This window comes from Rhipicephalus sanguineus, chromosome 1 (genome assembly GCF_013339695.2).
Source record: "Rhipicephalus sanguineus isolate Rsan-2018 chromosome 1, BIME_Rsan_1.4, whole genome shotgun sequence".
Classification (NCBI taxonomy): Eukaryota; Metazoa; Arthropoda; class Arachnida; order Ixodida; family Ixodidae; genus Rhipicephalus; species Rhipicephalus sanguineus.
This window is the reverse complement of record NC_051176.1, coordinates 275107823-275127790: the sequence shown is the minus strand read 5'-3', so window position 1 is coordinate 275127790 and position 19968 is coordinate 275107823. Positions and strand designations below refer to the sequence as shown.

General features: G+C 48.8%; 1 protein-coding gene across 3 annotated transcripts in view; it reads right to left on the bottom strand.

The window, feature by feature from the left end:
• LOC119379003 (triple functional domain protein) overlaps window positions 1–19968 on the bottom strand; it is a 271997-nt gene that overhangs the window by 129178 nt on the left and 122851 nt on the right. For all 3 annotated transcript variants that reach the window (XM_037648129.2, XM_049411836.1, XM_049411837.1), the window contains exon 36: window positions 4024–4256. In XM_037648129.2, coding sequence (XP_037504057.1) covers window positions 4024–4256 — 233 coding nt within the window. The remainder of the gene's footprint in view (window positions 1–4023; window positions 4257–19968) is intronic.

Genomic DNA, 19968 nt, shown 5'->3' with positions numbered 1-19968 from the left:
CGGTACGCAATTTAAAATAGGTTGGGGTGGAAATTCGAACAGCAATTAATAAATACAGACTAATTAACTTTTAAACCACAACTGCGAGGTGCTCGAACCTGATGGAAGAATGAAAGTTCTTTAAATAGGGTGGCTATATAAACGCCGCTGCTAATTTTCACAGAGCGATGAAGTCCAGTGTCACATCATATCAAATACGGCGATCTGCCTCGTTTCGTTGCTGCACGTGCCTCATGCAATATATATATATATATATATATATATATACACACACACGACAAAGGAATACAGCTGAAGGCCTGCACAGAGAAATGACCTGCTCTCTACATACCGAAGTATTTCGAGCGTCCCAAGTTATAAATGTGCATAAATGTATAAGTATACATATATATACACACATAGTCCGTTGTGTGTGTATGTATGTACGTATGTACTTACGTACGTAGAAAGAGAGAAAGCAAATTCACCATCAGAATAACCATCATATAACACGTGACCGAAGGCTGTCCAAGAAGGAAACAAGCACAGACAACTGGCACGCAGATGTGCGGAAACATCTTCATACACGTGCACTGTATTCTCCGAGCGAAACGCGAAAGCGAGAAATGCAGCGGGTGCGTCGGCCCCGCTCGAACACCATTACCGTATAGCATCTGCGTGTACAGCATGCCAAATGTAACTTCATGAATTGGCGCGGAGTTACCGAGAAAATTTATTATCTCAGACTTTTTTAACCCATCGCCTGCGAACAATATGGGATACACGAACGCTTTTCAATTTGCGGTAGCAACCGAACGCCAAAATTCTGGAACAGCAGTTTCTTATTATCGCACTGCCGGTGTCACGCGCCCACCGGGCGGAGTGTAAAATAAAAAAAAGAAATATATTAAAACAACAACTACACAAAAAAACTTGAAATTTGACCGAGATACTAGCAGCCGAAAATTCGAGGTCATTTTCATCCTTTTTTCTGTTTCATTTGAATCAGCATATATCCGCCCGATGGCTCTAGTAACATATAATCCTTTCTTTATTTTTGTCGAACTAGCCACGATTTTTTTTTCTTTTTTCATTTTGTGTGCGATGAACATGCAAGACTGACGAAATGTTTGCGCTGCGCTCTATACTTGGCGATGCGTGAGTCAAAAACAAAATATCATTATTATTGGTGTTGTGATGTGGCAGTAGTACTATAGGAATAGATGATATAGGAAGACAGCATTTTACTGTAACTGCTTTTACTGCACTGCGTTGGTATATGTTCTTTTCCAAGTTTTCGCTCGAAGCTATAGCTCCGATTTTCTTGTTTAAATACGGACATGCTACCGTAGAGTCAACAGTTGAATCAAAATTGACGAGTGAATTATCCGAATAATATGATTTCGGTTCCCGATAACAGCTGACGACAAAAACAAAATATCATTGACGCGGCGAGGCAGCGTAGTACAGTGCTTACGGATTGACACGCAATGTCTTTTTTTTTTTTTTTCAGTGTAATTAACGACTGTTATGCGCAACTGCTCGAGAGCACCACATCGTGTCACGACGAATCTGCCGCGGTAATTTTGGCTCTAATGCAAGTGTGCGAGTCAAAATTACACCGATGCGACACCAACTGAGCACGGTGGGAACGAAAGTAAGTGCATATTACCTAGCCCTAAATTGTCGCGTTTCAATCCATAAATACTGTGCATGGTGCGGACTATCAAATGCACGAGCCGGTGGGTACATACAGGCGCGGATATCGCGCGAAACCTGATGCCCTGTAAGGCGGGTACTACTTTAGAAGACAGCGGCATTTCAACCTCAAAGGCGTCATGAGCCTGACGGCCGGTTACCCCGCCGCTGGATCATGTGCAACGTTGTAAAAGCATGTGGTTATTTTTCTCTCGCAATGCGGCATATGCTGTTGCATTCCCATCATGAGAGCTCTGACAGACCAGTTATCAAAATATAAAGCATACGAAGTCTTACCTACGCCTAAAAATACGTGTCTCTACAAGCCCGCCGACATTTTTGGAGCGGGAATATTTCTTTAGCCGCGAAGGCAACAGGCTCCGCGGCTGCGCACGCACGCCGTGTGTGTGTGTGTGTGTGTGTGTGTGTGTGTGTGTGTGTGTGTGTGTGTGTGTGTGTGTGTGTGTGTGTGTGTGTGTGTGTGTGTGTGTGTGTGTGTGTGTGTGTGTGCGTGCGTGTGTGTGTGTGCGTGCGTGCGTGCGTGCGTGCGTGCGAAAAGGGTCATCAAGCTATACCATGCTTCACGACCCACCCTCAGAGATGGTGAAAATTGACCTCGAATGATTACAAATTTCCGTGCACATCAGATGAGCGGGAACTTCGGCCACTGCACGAACATACGACAGCAGCAGCAGAAAGAACCCTGGTCCGGGCGACGATACAGCACACCGTGAGGGCGCATGCGCCTGGCTTCTCTGTCGCTTTTCCAGGTGAAAATGCCTACGCGTGTCTCTCTCTCTCTCTCTCTCTCACACACACACACACACACACACACACACACACACACACACACACACACACACACACACACACACACGCACACACACACGCGCAGCACACACACACACACACACACACACACACACACACACACACACACACACACACACACACACACACACACACACAATGCAGTTGCCAGTGTTGGCGTACGAATAGTGAATTATATATTGCGGACCATAAGCGATGTGCAACTAATGCTGCCCACATATCTACAGCCCACGCACGTACGTGTGCCCTCATCGAGTTTTCACTGCCGCCACTAATTGACGTTGCATTGAAATTTTCTCCCCATCTGCCAAACATGTTAGAGAGAGCTAACATGTTTCGTTGGGATAGCTTAAGCGACATCACAACTCGCGGCACGCATAATAAGGCGCGAGGTATGACGAGCATTCCGGAGCATTCGTGACTGAAGTGAAACGAGATAGCCAATGACATGAACAAGAAAAGCACGCGCGTCAGAAATGAGCCTATACATGCGAAAAAGAGCCGGCCGAGCACTTACTCCCATGCTTTCTATGCGCCATGGCCTGGTTATTAGTAACCCAGCCATGGCGCTCCCCAATAAAGGAGTGCGTTTTCTTCCACACAGAGTGCGCAGTCGCGGCGACCTTTCTGTGCTTTTCTGCGCACGCTAGTTAATGAATGTAAAAATTGCTTTTGTGAGAATGCGCTCATGCGCTTGTGGTCATGCCCTTTTTGCAACATGGCTCCGTCATATACGACGCTGACACACAGAAAAAAAAAAAAACAAAAAGCGGCCGCTGACGCTCGTTTAATGATTTGGGCGACGCTACACTTGGAGGGAAAGAAAAAAAAAAAGGGGGGGGGGGGGGGCGAATTAGAGATTCCACACTCCACTTCGCATATATCTGCTCACTTTCCAGGCGTGTCCTTTTATTTCGTTGATTCTTCCATTTGCTTACTTCATTTCACGTCCTGTAATTCCCTCTGCTTACTTCATTTCACGTCCTGTAGTTCCCTCTGCTTACTTCACTTCACGCCCTGTATCCTGTTCAAAACGTGCATTTCTGTGTCCCGCCTCGTTCCTCACTCTACTGATACGCGCTGTTTGGGTGCAAGTTAGGAAGCGAGGAATCAAGTTACACGCGCACGTCCCGCGCACTCGAGAAAAAAAAATATAATTAAATTAAATGAGAATTTACGCCAGTGAAAAATCTGCGGAAACGGTTCTCCTAGTGACGTTTCGTGATTTTGAGTGGGTGTCTGCGAGGTGCACCGGAAAGGACTGTAGCCCCTGCTACAGCGACTTCAGGCCCTATTCACGCTCGACCGCGCTTCCCCATTTCACTGTGCGGCTACCGCTTCGTCCGCGACCTCTATTTAGCGGTGCTTTACCGCGACCGAGGCCGCTACGCCACCCATGGGTGTATCTGGGAACCCGAGCGTGACATGCGACACGGACACTCATCTGTCGTCAGGTCCAGCCCTAAAACAGCAGATGGACCGCACTGCCGTTTCAACAGCGGGTGATCGGCTCACCGAAAAGTGCCCCGGCGCTTGTTGCCCGGCGAAGGGAGCGGCGGCACGGAGGATCCCCCGCCGCCGGGACTGAGATCGGCCGGTGGCAGCAGCTCTTGGCGACGACCGCCGCCGCCGCCGCCGCCGCCGCCACCGGGCCCGTCTCGCGACGCCAGCGGGACGTGCCACTCTGTGAACACCGACGGCTCGCCCTGGCTGCCACTCGGGGTTTGGTCGTCCGGGTCCGTGCCACCCTGCGCAGAAAAAAGGACACCGCCGCTGTTGCTGCTGCAGTGTAAATTCAGTTGCTAATTTAGAGGAAGCGGGCTGTTTATGGTGGTCGACATAATACGAAACACATAAAAACATCAATATGGCAGTTTTAACCACCACGTGTTACCGGCGCATCGTGCCGTACCACGGCCCCTATCCCCAACAAAAATATTAAAAGCAGCCGCGTGCACGTTCACTTCTCTCGAAATCACTTCGGCTTCCCTTGCCTGCTCTCATGCCCCAATAACTTCGGACAAGCCTTCATTCTAAGGAGCCGCTACATTATAAAACATGGTCGTAAAAGCTACATGAAAAGTTCTACAGCGTTGCTTGAAATTAAATTATACAATATATATTTTTTTATTTCAAGGGAAAGAGCTGTTTGGGTAAATAAAAAGCAAGGTGATGTCATTGCGAGGAATCTTACTTCAGGGGCTAAATCCCGCAATAATTATGAGGTTTCAAGTGTCAAAACGCCGATATGATTATGAGGCACGTCATAGTGAGGGACTCCAGATTAATTTCCACCACCCATGCGGTTCGTGCACCTGAATGGCTAAATCCCCCAGCGGCTGCAGAGGTCGAGTATGACGTTGCCTTGTGATGGAGGTGAAATTGTACACACGACGACACATAACAAGCTCACTATATAAAGAAATGCGGGCGCTGTAAATGTTACGCCAATGCATTCATAATATTGTGCCTCTGCACTGGTAACGATTTATTTCGCTTTGTATCGTTCCATCAACCTGGTCTTCGTCACTGCGTTCGTACGAGCCCCAGCCATCATCGGGATCGGCCACTCGGCGAAACGGGCAATAAAACATCCAACCAAGGTTTGTCGGTTGTCCCTCTATCGCCACCAGAGACGCCTAGATACCATCTTCCACGCAGTGGTCCAGATCTATGCCCACACGACAGAGTATGTACGTACGTACTCCTTTCTTCCAAGCATCTATACCTGTTCTTTGTCCTACACAATCGAGCACAACCAACATGACATGTTGGCGCGTTCGGAGAGCGCCGATTTGTCACAGTTGGGTGCGCCGTGATTGCGGCAAAAATGCGGCCTGCTCTGGTGCGCCATGCTGCTGCATTGCCATGGTAACGACGATGAGGCTTGATGCGGAGTGACGTCGCTCGTAACGCCAGAAATTTCACCGCACGTCAATAGTGCTCCTACGGAAGTCCAGGAAGGCGAGATTTACACATACATGCGTTGTTAACGCCACGACGACACAAGTACTCCTCACGTCGGCAGTGCTACATAGAACGAGGCGTAAGTGGTGAACAAAACGCTCGCTTGCCTGAACATATACAGTGCACGCACAGAGGAGAGGTGGAACGCGTTGAACTTTTTTTTTCCATTGCACCTTTCTTGATGCCCATGATATTAATTGTAAAACGGTTGATAGTAAAATACGACATATATTTACATTTTAGCGCTACATTTTGCATGTGCTGTGGGTGTCTCAATTCCTATCTCAATTCCGTCACGGAGAGTCCCAGTGCCTCCTTCACTAACTATCGAAACTATTCGATAAGGAAATGTTGAAATCGTCCCCTGGCACTATCATCATGGACATCGACTTTTCTTTGAACTGCCTTGCTGTCAACCTATTCGCGTTAGGTTGACCAATGCGGCAGCTTGGGCACGTTGGTATATACATTTTGAAGAAAAACAAAAGCGCACACAGACGAAAAAAGGTGTGATGTGCACATGTGTGCCTTTTTTCGTTCGCGCTTTCCGTGCGTTTTTAGCTTTCTTTAAAAAGTTAGGCTGACGGCAACCTAACACGAATATGTTGACAGATGAGACAAAAATCACAGCATATCCACAGGGTGAATGATGATGACTGGAGCGAAGCTCCGGGGGGAATCATCGGTAAACCGTGAAACTCTTCCGTGAAATTCGCCCAGTACATCATATAAAGAGCGTGAAACACCATGTATATATTAAACATCAAACTTTTATTGTACTGTTGGTTTACGTGGTCCCTTCATTATCACCGCTTTGTGATCGGTGAAATGCAGGGAAAGATGTCCGCTCCCGAGCGAAAGAGAAAGCGCGCCAAGGGCAACCGCGTTCCCCGCTCGCCCTGTGAGAATTAACGGCAAGGCTATAGAGGGAAGACACGACGCGCGTAGCGTTCCTCTTCGCGTTCCACGACGAGAAGTCGGTAGCATGGCCAACGAAAACCAACGGAACGCGATCGTGCAAGTGCACCGGCTTCGCGAACAATGCACGGCGTTTACTGCACATAAAGCGTCCCAAAACCAAACATCTTGCTCAAGGTGTGCATTGCGTTTTTCGTAGAAATATTTTCTTTATCATGTACATTAAGACGAAAAGTTGAAAGCTCACCAGAATATATCGCCCGCAAAGTATGTCTTGTCGTAGGAACACTACGATGTCTTGTAAATTATGATATCTAGTGAATTGCTCATCTGGTGAGCAATTCATTAAACTAGAGCTGGCTACATACTACTACTACAGAGGAGGGAACGACCCACACCCTAAGGAGCTTCGCCCCTAAAAAAAAAAAAAAGACCTACGCCTTTTTTGTCTTATCTGTGATGTCACACACGGCAATCATGTGGCGAAGAAATGCTAGGCGAATGAAACAGGGAACACAAGCTCAAGTTTAGGAGCGACGCTCGCGCGGCTGAACTATGCGTTGCTGGGGCAGACGCTGCCCGCGAAGGCGGTTTGTCGCCGGATTTGCCAGCGGCAAGGATACGTGCGCGTATGCGCTCGTCATTCGGCCTAGAGCATTGCTAGTCGGCAATAGTGACGCACCATAGATGAGCGGGGGCGGCAGATGCCCCCAGTTGCGATAAGAGCAGTGGCGCCGCTCGACGTTGCTTTGGAAGCCTATCGGACACATCGCTCTCGTGGTTACCCATAAATTGTTCGCGTGCGCGGAGCCGAGAAAATATCCGCACTGAAGGCCCGAGTTGGCTTCCTCACGGTGAAGTTTCTTTCCTTCACAGCGTATTTAACGCCATACCAGCCACGTAAATAACCTCGCAGTTGATAACAAATATAACCGTACAAGGCAGAATTTCGGACACGGCACCCATTCTAAGCGTGGCGTGGAAGACAACTGAGGCGCCTTCAAAATGGCAAATGTCGTTGAGAGAATGACAGCCGCGGTCCAAAGATTCCAAACGGAAACGCGCCTGCCTCGGCCGCCAAACGCCTATCTCATTTTCAGACTTTTCGGGCGATAAGTAAACAAGGCTGCAGCCGAACGCCGGACAAAAGCTCGCTTCACGACCGAGCAAACAGTTCCAGGGAGCATTTAAATATTAGCCGACGGAAGGAAGGTGGCCTTCGCTCGTTCCACAGAATTCTGCGGCTTAAACAAAGCGCTGGACACATGGTGCGAATTCGGATGCGATTCGTCGTACGGCTGTTCGTGCCAACAGCCGCATCCGACAGACGCCCAACAGGTTCCATCAGCGTGCGGAGACGATTCGCACGCCGCACGGGCATCCAACTTGCTGAATGTAGCCGCGCGGCTGCCGCGTCGGTCTGACGGCCGCAGCCAATGGCAGCGCGGGAGACGCCTGACGTCACGCCTCTGGTGGCGCGTTAGTTGCTTGTTTGTTTGTTTGCGCGTTTGTTGCACTACGTTCGGACAGCTCCGATCATGAAAAACGTTGGTTAAACTTTCTTTCTGACATCAAATAACCCATGACGTTTGAAGTGTGTCATTTGTGCAAGGCGGCGCCCGTTTCCGAACCACTAGCGAGATATCGAGCCGTGATGGAAGGCCACTTCGCAGCTAACAGCCGCACCGGCCGTCTCGGCGAACCGGCCGGCTTCGCTTCCACCATTGCTCGTCAAATTGAGGCCTACGAGAAAACCAATTGCGCATGTAAACGCGTGTCATCAGCGTAAAAGTTTTAATCGTGTTGATAAAAATAAGTGCTCGACGATCAGCTCGCGTTTGATCGCGAATGGCGCTAGCGACAGCGTCCGCCTTGCTAGGCCTACGCTCGGTGTCGTGACTGGCCTACTCTCGGAGTCGCGAGTGAATGCGGGCTGTTGAGATGTTTGTCGCTTGCGAAGGCATAGCTTTATTGGCAATGTTCTTACAGAACGAAGCGTGGCTGCGTAAGGTTGTTTGTATTGTACTCAACGAAGAGGATACGATTTCTTCCGAGCGTGCAAGCCAGGGTGCCGTGTGTGGGCGGAGCCTGCGCGCTGATTGCTCGTTCGCCCCATGTGTTCTGAATCGCCGTATACCGCGTGCGGCGTCGCGCGTCGGATCGGATGCCGAATCGCACCATGTGTCTAGCACTTTTACCCGTTGTGAAGACAGACTTCCAGTTAAGGCTATACAGAAACGAAATGAAGTCAAACAAAAACAAAACGACACGCTGATAAACGGTCTCTGTACGTGTGCGCGTAGAAGCGTGGGGCGTATACAACCGGCTACCTCTCGAGTCATATCATATATTCGACAAATTAAATATACGAAAAAATAACTCCCAAGAAACCCCCTCCTTTTTCGTCCGCCTTTATTTCTACACTATAATTAAATCTGCATGACTATACCTTCCACGGCATCTATCTGTTGACTTCATCGGGTTGTGACTATATAATAAAAATCTGGTACCTATAGATTTCCCCTTTTTCCATGTTTACCCAGTGTCGCACAAATTTAACCAACCGATAATGAAGCCAAAAGGGGTGTTTTCTGAATTTAAGTGTAGTCATTGCAAGCAAACGGAGGCGCACGTACGCACAAGAACATATAGTCCAATCTATACTGCACATGAGCGACAATTTGTGACCACGTCAGAAAAGGAAGCCGCGCCGAAGCATACACTTTCACAGAAAACGCCGCCAAATTTCCAGTGGGGGAAATACATATTTTCTATTGTCTTTAGGTAACTCATCGTTGGCTTCTCTTCAGGTAATTCATCGACGTCCAAAAACCACGATACGCCGTAGTGGAAATTTTGACCATCTGGTGCAGCATCTCTAGCATTTCGCCTCCATCGAAATGCGGCCGGGATAACAACTTTCAGAAGCAGTTCGGTGATGTCTGGTGGGCGAGACTGACGATATTGGAGCACCTTGTTGGATCGGAAGCTTGTATGTCTTAGGCGTCGGATTCTTTGTCGTGACTGATACGCCGCTTATGCTTTGTACGTTCGTTGAACGAGGCTGTTGGTGCGATGTCTGTGTTCTGCCGGAATACAAGGAACGTGCCTTTTTTTGTGTCGCCTCAGTTATTTCGGTCGTAGTTGCAGTCTTGATCTGTGGTGCAGAAACCTTACTTGACAACGTTCGTTTTTGCGAAGGTGTCGACAGTGAATTCTCCTTCTGGTTTGCTTTCTGGCGCAAGCGTGGTTTTGGTGTAGTTTTGCTGTTGTAGTCTTTGTTCTAGATATTTTTTTCAGTCTTTGGCTGCAAAACTATCTTCCCAGCTCCCTTTGATGGTATGACTGATGTTGCGGAAGTTGCTGACGTGGATTCCTACTGATGGTGAGCGTTATGTGGCATGCAAAAGCCACAAAACCCGACTATATGGAACTCGGACACGACAATATACAGGAAACTTTTTTTTAGACCAAAAATAGCCGGAACACTATCGATATACGGCGCAGTGCAGTTCGCCCCAAGAAGTTGGCTCCCTCGCAAGAAGTGGGCTTTTTCTCAAAGAATGCAATTGGGAGCGGTGTGAATGGAAGGACGCCGAGTAGAGCGAGTAGAAACTATCTCCCATGATTCCTTGTCGCGGAAGTCGTGCGGGGTCGCCATTCGCGAACCCGGCTCTTCTCCGCAAAGCTGGCGATAGTCAACACAGTCAAACGTAAAGAAAAGAAGTCTGACGTCGCCTCCACGTACAGCATCCCAAGAAGCACGCTGAGTATTGAAAAACAACGCCAAGGCTTCCGGCGCCCGACCAGCACGCACCGGGTGAACCGATTAAGCCGTTTACATCGATACCGTATTTTCTCGCATATAACCCACGCCTATATGCCCAACTACAAACCGCGGAAAAATAAAAACTAAACAAAAACAAATGTCCCCACGTATTGCTGTAGTGCCGTGAAGCGAACTTGCGCAACGAAATTCGCACCGAAAATACGGTTAATTCTTTAAAAGTTCGATATATCGAATTATACGACATATCGAACTAACTCCCGTTCAGCGAGTCCGACATATGCGGGTTAGACTGTATTCGAGACGAATAGTCATGCGAGCCGCGTGGTTTTTGTAGTGCAGTGAAGGTGTTCGATTTCATTCGCACTGTGTGTGGTACAGCATCACAACGGCCAGAATGGCTGTTGTGATGCCAGTCGGGCATTGTAGGTAGTGCGCCAGAATTGCTAGAAAGTTCTTCAGAGCCTTCTGCGATGTCGATCGTAACTTTTGACACCCAGGGTTTGGTACATCCGATACTTCTGTATTGTTTCGACTCTTGTGTGGCTGAGCGCTGGACGGTGGTACCGCAGTAGACGTGGCTTGGCTACGTTCCGAATTTTGGTAATATTGCGGAATGACTGAACATGTTGAAATCAATGCTTGGTTATGTTCTCGATGCGTCAGCTCCACGCATCGTGACCTGGTGGTGAGCGTTATGTGGCATGGAAGAGTCACTTGATGCAAAACCAGGTATTCGAGTCAAGTGAAGAGGAGACCTTTTGACAAATGGCAGTTACAACTAGGAAGGTTGGGTCTTGTGGGAAAACGGCCCGAATGTCTTTCCCGGATGCTTAAATTTGTCTGTCGGTAATGCCCCTGTCACACGGCAAATCTAATCTCATTTACAGCTAATGTCATTCGTTTGTAATGCCATTTGTTTGCTGTCACACGGGGAGACTAATGCCATTCGATGAAAATCACATTTCCTGTCGAATGAGTTCCCGAAACACATTCGCATTCGATTTCGGACTAAATGCGTAGTCTCTACGCCAGGGACCTTTTAGAAAGATGATCGAATGCTGACTTATGTATATGTAACTTTTGTAATTCGTAAATATCTTGTCTTTACTAGATTAACTTATTACTGGTTTGATGCCGTAACAGCACGCGCGAAAATTTCTAAAAGAAAGTTACTCTCAGCTACAGCGGCTGGACGCCGGCTATGTTTCATTTGTGGTCTCTTGTTGTTGCCTGTATCGCGGGTGTTGATCGTCCGATTGCAGGTGTTTTTGTGATCAAGGTGGTGACTACAAGAATTAGCTGCCGCCGTCTCATTTCTGCAGCCAGAGTGTCAGTCGTGTTCCCACGCTTCAGTTCACTTTACCCACGCCCGGTCATATCGTCGGCAATGTTGGTTTTCGCTTGGTTCTTGGCATGACTTCGTTTGTGTCGTGCAGCTGTGGCAAGTTGTGTAAAATGGCTGCGTTTATAGCAGCTTTTTAGTGACAGAAAATTATTTTCAAGGATACACGCATGTTAGATGCAAATTTTAATAGATTTTTATTTCTCCCAAAGTCACGGCTCAGGAGGGCTAAGGTCATGGTCATCATTTTAAAACGATATTTGTTTTCGTCGTGTTACAGCAGGCTGGTAAAATAACAGTAAGTTAACCTAATGTCATTCGTTGTAAATGACGTTAGATTTGCCGTGTGACAGGGGTATAATAGTACGCTTGGTGTTCTAGTGCGTGAAGACTGCCGGTGACTACTGACACCTGAGTTCGAATGTCTCCAGATGGCGGAGTCTTCATTATATTCTTTGAATCGGATGGTTTTCCATGATTCGTTGTTTCGACAAAAAAACAACGTGAGAAAGATGGCTTGAGCTACGAGAAGAAGACGTGCTTCAAGACATGCTGGACGCTCACATTATCGGACCATCCACGTCGTCTTTTGCTTCACCGATTACGATCGTGCCTAAAGATGATGGATCGTTCCGCTTATGCACAGAGCAATCAAAATCAATCATGTCCTCCAGCGTGATGTGAGCGACTGTCACGTCTTCATACTATCGAGATGTGACGCTATGAATGGGAGACGTGCTCAGGCGTTGGTTGGTCCCTGGAAGAATGGCACAACCCACCACGGGGGATCGGCCACGAAACGTGCGGCAGTAGAATTGATGAACAAAAAAAAAAAGGGAAAAGAGGGGAGGGATATGCGAAAAAAGATAATTTATAGGGAAGCAAAGACATCTGTGGTAATTTTGGTTGCTTTATGAAACGCTAATTAAACAAGTGTTAAATAGTAGAAATAATTAGATCTATAAGTAAATACGTTCTCAGACGGCATGCCATTGCACGCGCACATCACCGTCGGCTTCCCCTGTCTGGCTGTTCCTTCCTTCCTACGTCACATATATGTAATGGCTGCAATATATGTGTGGACGCATTGAAAACCCGTCACTGTTGAATTAACCCTTTTACGGCATCTCGTTTACATAAGAAGGAAAAAAGAGCAAAAGAAAAAAAGGATGATGATGATGATGAAAAATAGGAAGAAGGAAGAAAGACGACGAAGAAGAAGAGAAGGAAGAAGGAGAGAAAAAGGCGACAAAGAAGAGGAAGACGAAGAAAAATACGATGACGAAGGAGGAGGAGGAAAAAAGAAGAAAAAGGAAAGAAGAAGACGAAGAAGATGACTTTCTACGAAATCTGAGCGCGTGAAAATGAAGGCTTTCTATACTCCGCTTCATACATGAGGCGCAACGATGTGGAGGCTAGCGAGACTTCGCACAGTAGATGCGTTCGTACCAATATTCCAATGAGTTCACCACCCATAATATGATTTCTTTTCGTCTTTACGCCGAGCTCGTATAAACAAACCCCGTTGTACAGTTGTCAATAAGTTGTCCTGGACCGCTTGGCGTTTTTTTGTTTTCGCTCTTTGGTGTTTCATTTGCAGCCCGTCGCGCTCGGCTCGCACGAGCGTTTACAACGACACAAGCCAAGTGCGAGACGCGCGTACTCACACATCTTACTGGCTGAACTTCTTGCATAGCTTCCTCAGCGTTGCACTTGAAGTATGAAACGGAGTATAGGAAAACTATAGTGTCGACCTCGGCTGGAAATCGCTCTCCACTCGCTTCATACAAACCGTGTCGTGCATCGGTGAGAGGCTGGTGAGCTGTAATGGCGTCGGCCGCGCCCCAGCATTTTTTTTTTTTTAGACGAGCATGCAGTGCACCAAGAACACGGTGCTCACGGCGTTAAAGCGTTTGTCTCGTAGAACACACACGAAACCGCTTACAGGGGTTTCGCTCGCGAAAAGAAAATTTTATTTACGCCACGCTGAACGCCAAAAAGCGAGTGAAGTTTCTGTCAAAAAGCTTTCTAGCGTGGAAAACAAACGTCCCCGCTTCGCACGGAAAGCTTGAATTGTTTCGAACTCACTAACAGCGTCAGGTATACCGAGCATGGCTGCATTTTTGTCGAACTTCGCTGCTTCGACTACTCGCGCGTAGATGGCGCAGCGAAGTTTAGCGCTTTGTGGGGCGTCGTTTCGCGCCCAGCAAAGTAATAATAAAATATCATAAAAGTTTTACGAATGTCGAAAACAACGCTGTCTTTAGGTACGCTGTCTCGTCACCGGCGATTCTTCAAACGCTGGTGAAAGCTACCCGCCGTTGTGAACATTGAAGGCTGCGTCAGGATTCAACGGCATTTGGGCACCGCACAGCTGGCGGAACTTTGCGCTTTTCGGAAAAGCGTGAAAGCTTTCCGTCCTACGGCCGCGCATTTCGGTGGCATCGTATACCGTGTACGATGCCAACACAGCACAGGGGCGTCAAGCAGAAAAAGAAGGGACGCGGCTGCAGGTAGCTCACGAGCGGCCCGGGCACATCGCTAGAGTTCCGCGTCCTCTGAAAGCTAGCTGTGACACCTTCTATAAATTAAATACGCCACTTCAGCGAATGCCATTACGCAACCATTACCCGAGCCAAGCCAAATTTAATAATAATCGGTGAGAAGTGCGTATGCAGGACAATCTTGATTGCAATACTCAGCGTTCACGCGCGCTTTGGTCGAGGTCAACTCATACCGGTCGCGAAAATTGGAACGAAAAGCGGTCGAAAACCACAGACATCAAACGTGGGGAGGCTGCCTCATTTTATCTGCTGAATCGCCAGATATGGGGGCTGGGGGGGGGGGGGGGGTATGTAGGCAATCTGCTAGTGTGGAGTGTGTTCAGCGCATTGTCGGGTCCACAAGACATCGCTCACTTTTGTGCAATGGTTTCGTGCGTATCTTCCGTACGTTATTTCTCTGATTATGTGTGAGCTAGTTTAGCTTCTACGAAGCTAAACTGGCTCACAGAACCGTTCCTAAGGCTGCAGGCTGCTTTGGCTGCACGGCCGGCGTGTCCTCGCCCTTCAGGACGGAGAGTGCGGCACGTTAAACGAAGAAACGCTGTGTAAGGCTGCCAAAGTGATCCTTTCGAGGTTGCTATCTCGCTCCTGAATTACTTGTCTCGCTCCCCTAGTACTTATCAAAAGCAAGTAAAAGAGCAGCACTTTAAAAAATATATATATCTTTTCGCGCCATGTAGCGTAAATGTGCAACGTCAATACCGTTTCCGGTGGTGACGTCATATTTTATTATTATTTTTTTGCTTGCTGTTAGTTGTCCCCACCATACGTAGGTGGCGACAGTGGCAACGAGTCGCCAACTTCTTGACACATGGGCTTCTGTGGAAGTTTCGCGACCAGTTTACATATACCTTGCTTTGGTAACGATGAGAGCGGAATTTCCTTAATCGGGGGGCCCCGTGTGCGAAATGAAATGAAACGACGTGCCGAAATTTGTCTACAATGAAACGACATGCCCCGCCTAGAAGGTCAAGAGAAACGGCGCTGTGGTTCGCCGTTTCTCGCGGTGACACGGAAACCAGCCCTCAGTAAGGATTGAAGAAGAATGGGAGTTCAACCGACCGCCGTCCACACAAGCAAGTGTAGAAAGGAAAAAGCTTGCGGTCGAATGCGCGACCGCAAGCTGACGGCATGTTCCCAAGCGACGAACTTGGACTCCACCAAGAAACCAGAATCTTCCCCGACAACATTCTGTACAACAAGAACTGGGACCGAACCACCAAGAACCTTGTTTGTTTTGTAAGCGCTAAGACGGTATATTTGTTTGTTTACTCCTGGCGGACCACAGCGCCTCTGTGCGAGCCGTTACGCAACTGCCTTTTCGGAGCGCCGATGCACGAAGACACACGTAACAAGCTTTTGTGAGACAGAGGCTTCCCGCGAAGCTTTCGCTCGTAAGTGGCTCAAAGAAAGCCAGGGAAGGAAAAAGAAAAAGGACTCCAAGCAGGCGGAAAAGCAACATCTTCTTCAACCAATAAGGAGGCGATACACCAGGTGAGTTTTGGAGTGCTAACACAAAACAAAGACGTAGAGGGCGGCAAGGCTTTGTGATTCGGTTCCAATGCTTCCTTTCCTCAAGTCTTGAACGTAACCAACTAGAATGTTACCACTCCAGGCCCGTAGCCAGGAAGGAAGGGGGGGGGGGGCTACCCCCCCTTCGTAATTTTGATGAAGGGGGTGTTTACCAAAATAAATAATGAAAATAGGTGTTTTTCTCAAAAAGACAAGGCCTTCTACAAGTGTCCCCCCTGCCCCTGGCTAGGGGCCTGTACCACTCACGCCTCTTCCTGCCGCTGCCGTGGTGACCAGCAACTTGGTGATCAGCAGAGTATGCAGCACCGATTCTGTGATGGGACTGTAGCAATATTTTCCACGCACTTCACAACCCATCGCTACAACCGCCGTGGAACAAAGAACGGCCTGAAGTCAGCCACGGTGCGGTACCTATGAACAGCACACCGCACCACATAAGCCACACTTTTCTTCCAACGCGGGGGCTGCTGCTCAGTTTCCTTCAATGGGAGAATTTTTTCCCGGTAACTCCAGCGCCTCCGGGTACGAAGTCGAAGCTGCGTACGTACCAGCGGCTCACTGTTGCCCCAGCAGAAATTACGATCGCCTAAATCAGGGGTCGCAAACACGCGGCCAGCGGCTTCACAATCGCCCAAGACGACTCGAACGCGAAAGCCATTTTCTTCTTTTTCTGCAGCTAACGTGCACTGCATCCAGGGTTGGATGCATTGCAAGCTTTCTGCACCACACGTTCTCCTTTTCTCAGTCAATGTACTGAGGAGAAAAAGAAACGCCCCCACCCGAAAGCTTTCTGCACCTCGCTTGTTTTGCGCTGCCTCCGTGATCGGCCCACGACCAAGCGACGATGTTGTGTGATGACGTCGTCATGTGACCTCTCTCTCTCTCTCTCACACACACACACACACAACTATATCAGAGCTCCTGTCGCAAAAATAAAGTCTCCCAGCTACCCCAAAGACCCATCATTTAAGTCATACACGTTCCTTCCTATAACAACAACAAAGAAAAAACAGCTAATTTTTCTTTTTTTCTTTTTTTTTTTGCGTTGGTACATTAGCCATCGCGGAAGCTGAACAAGCGTCCCTTGTCACACGATCACCGACTGAAAGTGGGCCGGGCTATGGTGGCTAGCCACCATAGCCGGGCAATAGAATGAGGAGACAACGCTGTTACCTTAATGTGCAAAAAATAAATAAATAAATAACTGATGCGAAAAGTCCACACGAACAGATGTTAGCGGACTTGAAGACTAACGTTTCGAAAAATGGTTCTTTGGACATCAAAACGCGGCGCTGCATCGTCCGTCGATTAGGCCTCTGCATCGCGCACTTCATCTTTTTGCGCGTGGCGCTATTCACAAACGCTGGCGCCAATTTATATATGCCGCTTATGGTGCCTCTGCAAATCAGGAAAAATACTCAACAGGGCACAGTCATAAGCACGGCCCCTTAACGGTGCTCAAGAAACACCAAAGAAGCAAATTTCTCACCAAAGCCCCAACCAAGAGTATTCAAACGAGCTCTGGTATACAACACCGGTGCCGCAGACACCGTAAACAGCCTCACGCGTGCACATGTGTTGACTGCGTGAGGTCGTTATCCGACATGCACGTGCAATCATCAATTTGGAGGCTATGCATTGTGCCGGCGCGTGTTTTTCAGCCACGAGGCACAGAACATCATTAAGAGTTCGCCAAACACTAACACGCCGGGTACCAGAAAAGAGAAATAGTAAATAACAAAACGAAGCAGCCGCACGCTACTACGCAAACAAAAGCTATTTGGCATGTCGGAACACTTGCCGACTTATGACGAAGAAAATTAGAGTGAAATTAACGTGGTACAAGACGAAGAAGGCAATGGGACAAGCCATGAATTACCAACTCGTGCAACTTAATTCTTCAAAGTTACCTGACTGATTTCTTCACGCGTAATACGTTAACATCACCAGAAGACAAGACAAATTGTTTTAATTGGAGTTCACACTGCAAAGCAACAGGTAACTTCCTGCATTCTATTCTTTACCTTCACTTATAATACTATCGTGACCAGGCCCCAAGTTCCCCTTTTTTCGCACACACGATGAGGTCGTGATGCGTTAGGTGACCCGCCTAACGCAGCAGCGCCCCGTTTCGATTACAATTCACGCGAATTAGGATCGCGCTGTTTCTCTCCGTGGGGACAGCAAGAAATGATAAATCGGCCATCGCTTAGCTCCATCTCACGCTGAGGATTTGCGATGTTTCGTCGTTATTACAGAGATCAAATGACATTGCTGGGCCTAAAGAGACGCTCGCGTGCGGTACGCGGTGAAAACATTTACGCACAGTTTTGGCACGTAAAACACAAGAAATGTGTACCAAGTTTTAGCGTTGTTCAGCGGAGAGGCGGCACATCCACAAAGATCCGAACGTTACCTGCTGGCTATGAGGAAGAGAAAGTTTGTTCTGCACATAACCACGATGAGCTAAAACGGCACAAGAAGAGATATTCCTCGGCAGCCAAACACCGAGGAAAGAGTGGTGCACGCAAATGAAGTGTCGCAGGTACTTAGAACTGCGACACGAGGCGTAAGACGGTCTAAATGTGTTACGTTGCTCTGCCTTGCATAGATGACCAATGACGGGCACAAGTCTGTCCTCCTCCCAAAGAATTCCCAACCCACAACACGAAATTCCCGTGAGCGCGAAATCGTGCAATAATAATAATAATAATAATAATAATAATAATAATAATAATAATAATAATAATAATAATAATAATAATAATAATAATAATAATAATAATAATAATGGAAAGAAAGAACAGCTTGGCAAGAAGCATTTTACCTGTGGGTAATTCTATCCGGCCGCGCGCAAGTGACACTAAGTTGTCGATCGCACGATGAGCTGTCGAGTGACATTACCAGTGGGCACTGTTGCGGGAGTAAATCTACACATCGGTAAGTGCTAACACAAGCGACCCTGCGAGAGCTTATTTAAACAACGTCGTAGCGGAAGAAAAAGATACGATTCGTAATCGCTCAAAAGTGCAGCGCCAAGGGAGGAGGTGGAAGAGACGGGACGCGCAAGCTGCTGTCAAAATTAGACTCCCTTGAACGCTGGCAGTGCTCTTTCCGCGCAAGGGCGAACCATCGAAAGACGCCCCGGGACGACGAAGCAGGCCATTAAAAACAGGGCGCACGCGATTCCGGCTTATATAGCGGTCGCCGTGCCATACCCATTAACGAAAGGCAAGCTCACGGGCACGACCATCATCGACGTTGCCGCAATGGTGACAGCAGTACAACTGACGTGGTCACGCGCGTGCTTCAAAAGGAGGGCCGCAGCTCGACTGCGGGTCAATGAGCAAACCACACATGGGCTGCCGCCAAGCGACGGCCACACGTCTCTCAGGAGCACGCATCACGCATGCAAGCGGCGATGTCGTGACTCGGTGAGACCCGTGCTCGCCGGCAGGAAGCCCAAAGCGCGTGCAAAAATAGCCGCGGCCAGGCGCCGAGTACCTTGCAGGGCGCCGCAGGGGCCGGCACGACGCCGGGGCTGTACGAGAAGCTTCGGAACCAGCCGACCCTCTTCATGGCCCGCGCCCGACGGGAGGCGGCGCGACACTAGCGACATGCCAGTCCGAGCGTGGGACGGGGCACAGAACGGGCGCTTCACCACCGCTACCTAGTGGGTTCCCCGCGGCCAAAGCGCGCGCGTCGGCCGGGCACGTGCCGCCCAGGTGTGTTGTGTGTGCAAAGCGATTGCGCAACCACCGGAGGGAAGGCGCCCCGCTGGCCCCAAAGCGCGCGACGGTGGCCTGCTGCGGCGTGCAGACGGGAGCGTACGCGCCGCTAGCCGCACCGCACGGCTCCCGTGCTCTCGTTTCGAAAAGGCGGCACATTCAGCTCGTTTCCGTAAGGCACATGCGCGACAAGGAACCGAAAGAACAGCGAAAAGGTCAAGACGCATGTCGATTGCAGGGTAGAAGACACCACACACTTACATATGAGCGGGATGATTCAATAAGCAGACCCGACGCCCGCGCACAACGCCCCAAGACCAAGTTGCGCAGTAGTTTCCTTTCCGAGTGCAAATTTGCATCGAGACTGAGGCCGGCACTGGAAGAAGCGCCGACCGCGAGACGCGCTCGGTCGAGGTTGAAGAACACAGACAGAAATGGAAAAAAAAAAAAAAAGGCTCGCCCATGTATGGAAGAAGTCGCAGGAGCGTGGAGAAGAGCCACGTTACCCGTTCGGTAGCCAGCTCTGGTGCGCGCAGTACCTGCCGGCGCAGTCTCGGAGGCGACGTGGTGTGCGCGCCGGCCCCCAACCCCGTTCAGACGGAGGAAGGCGTTCCGGAT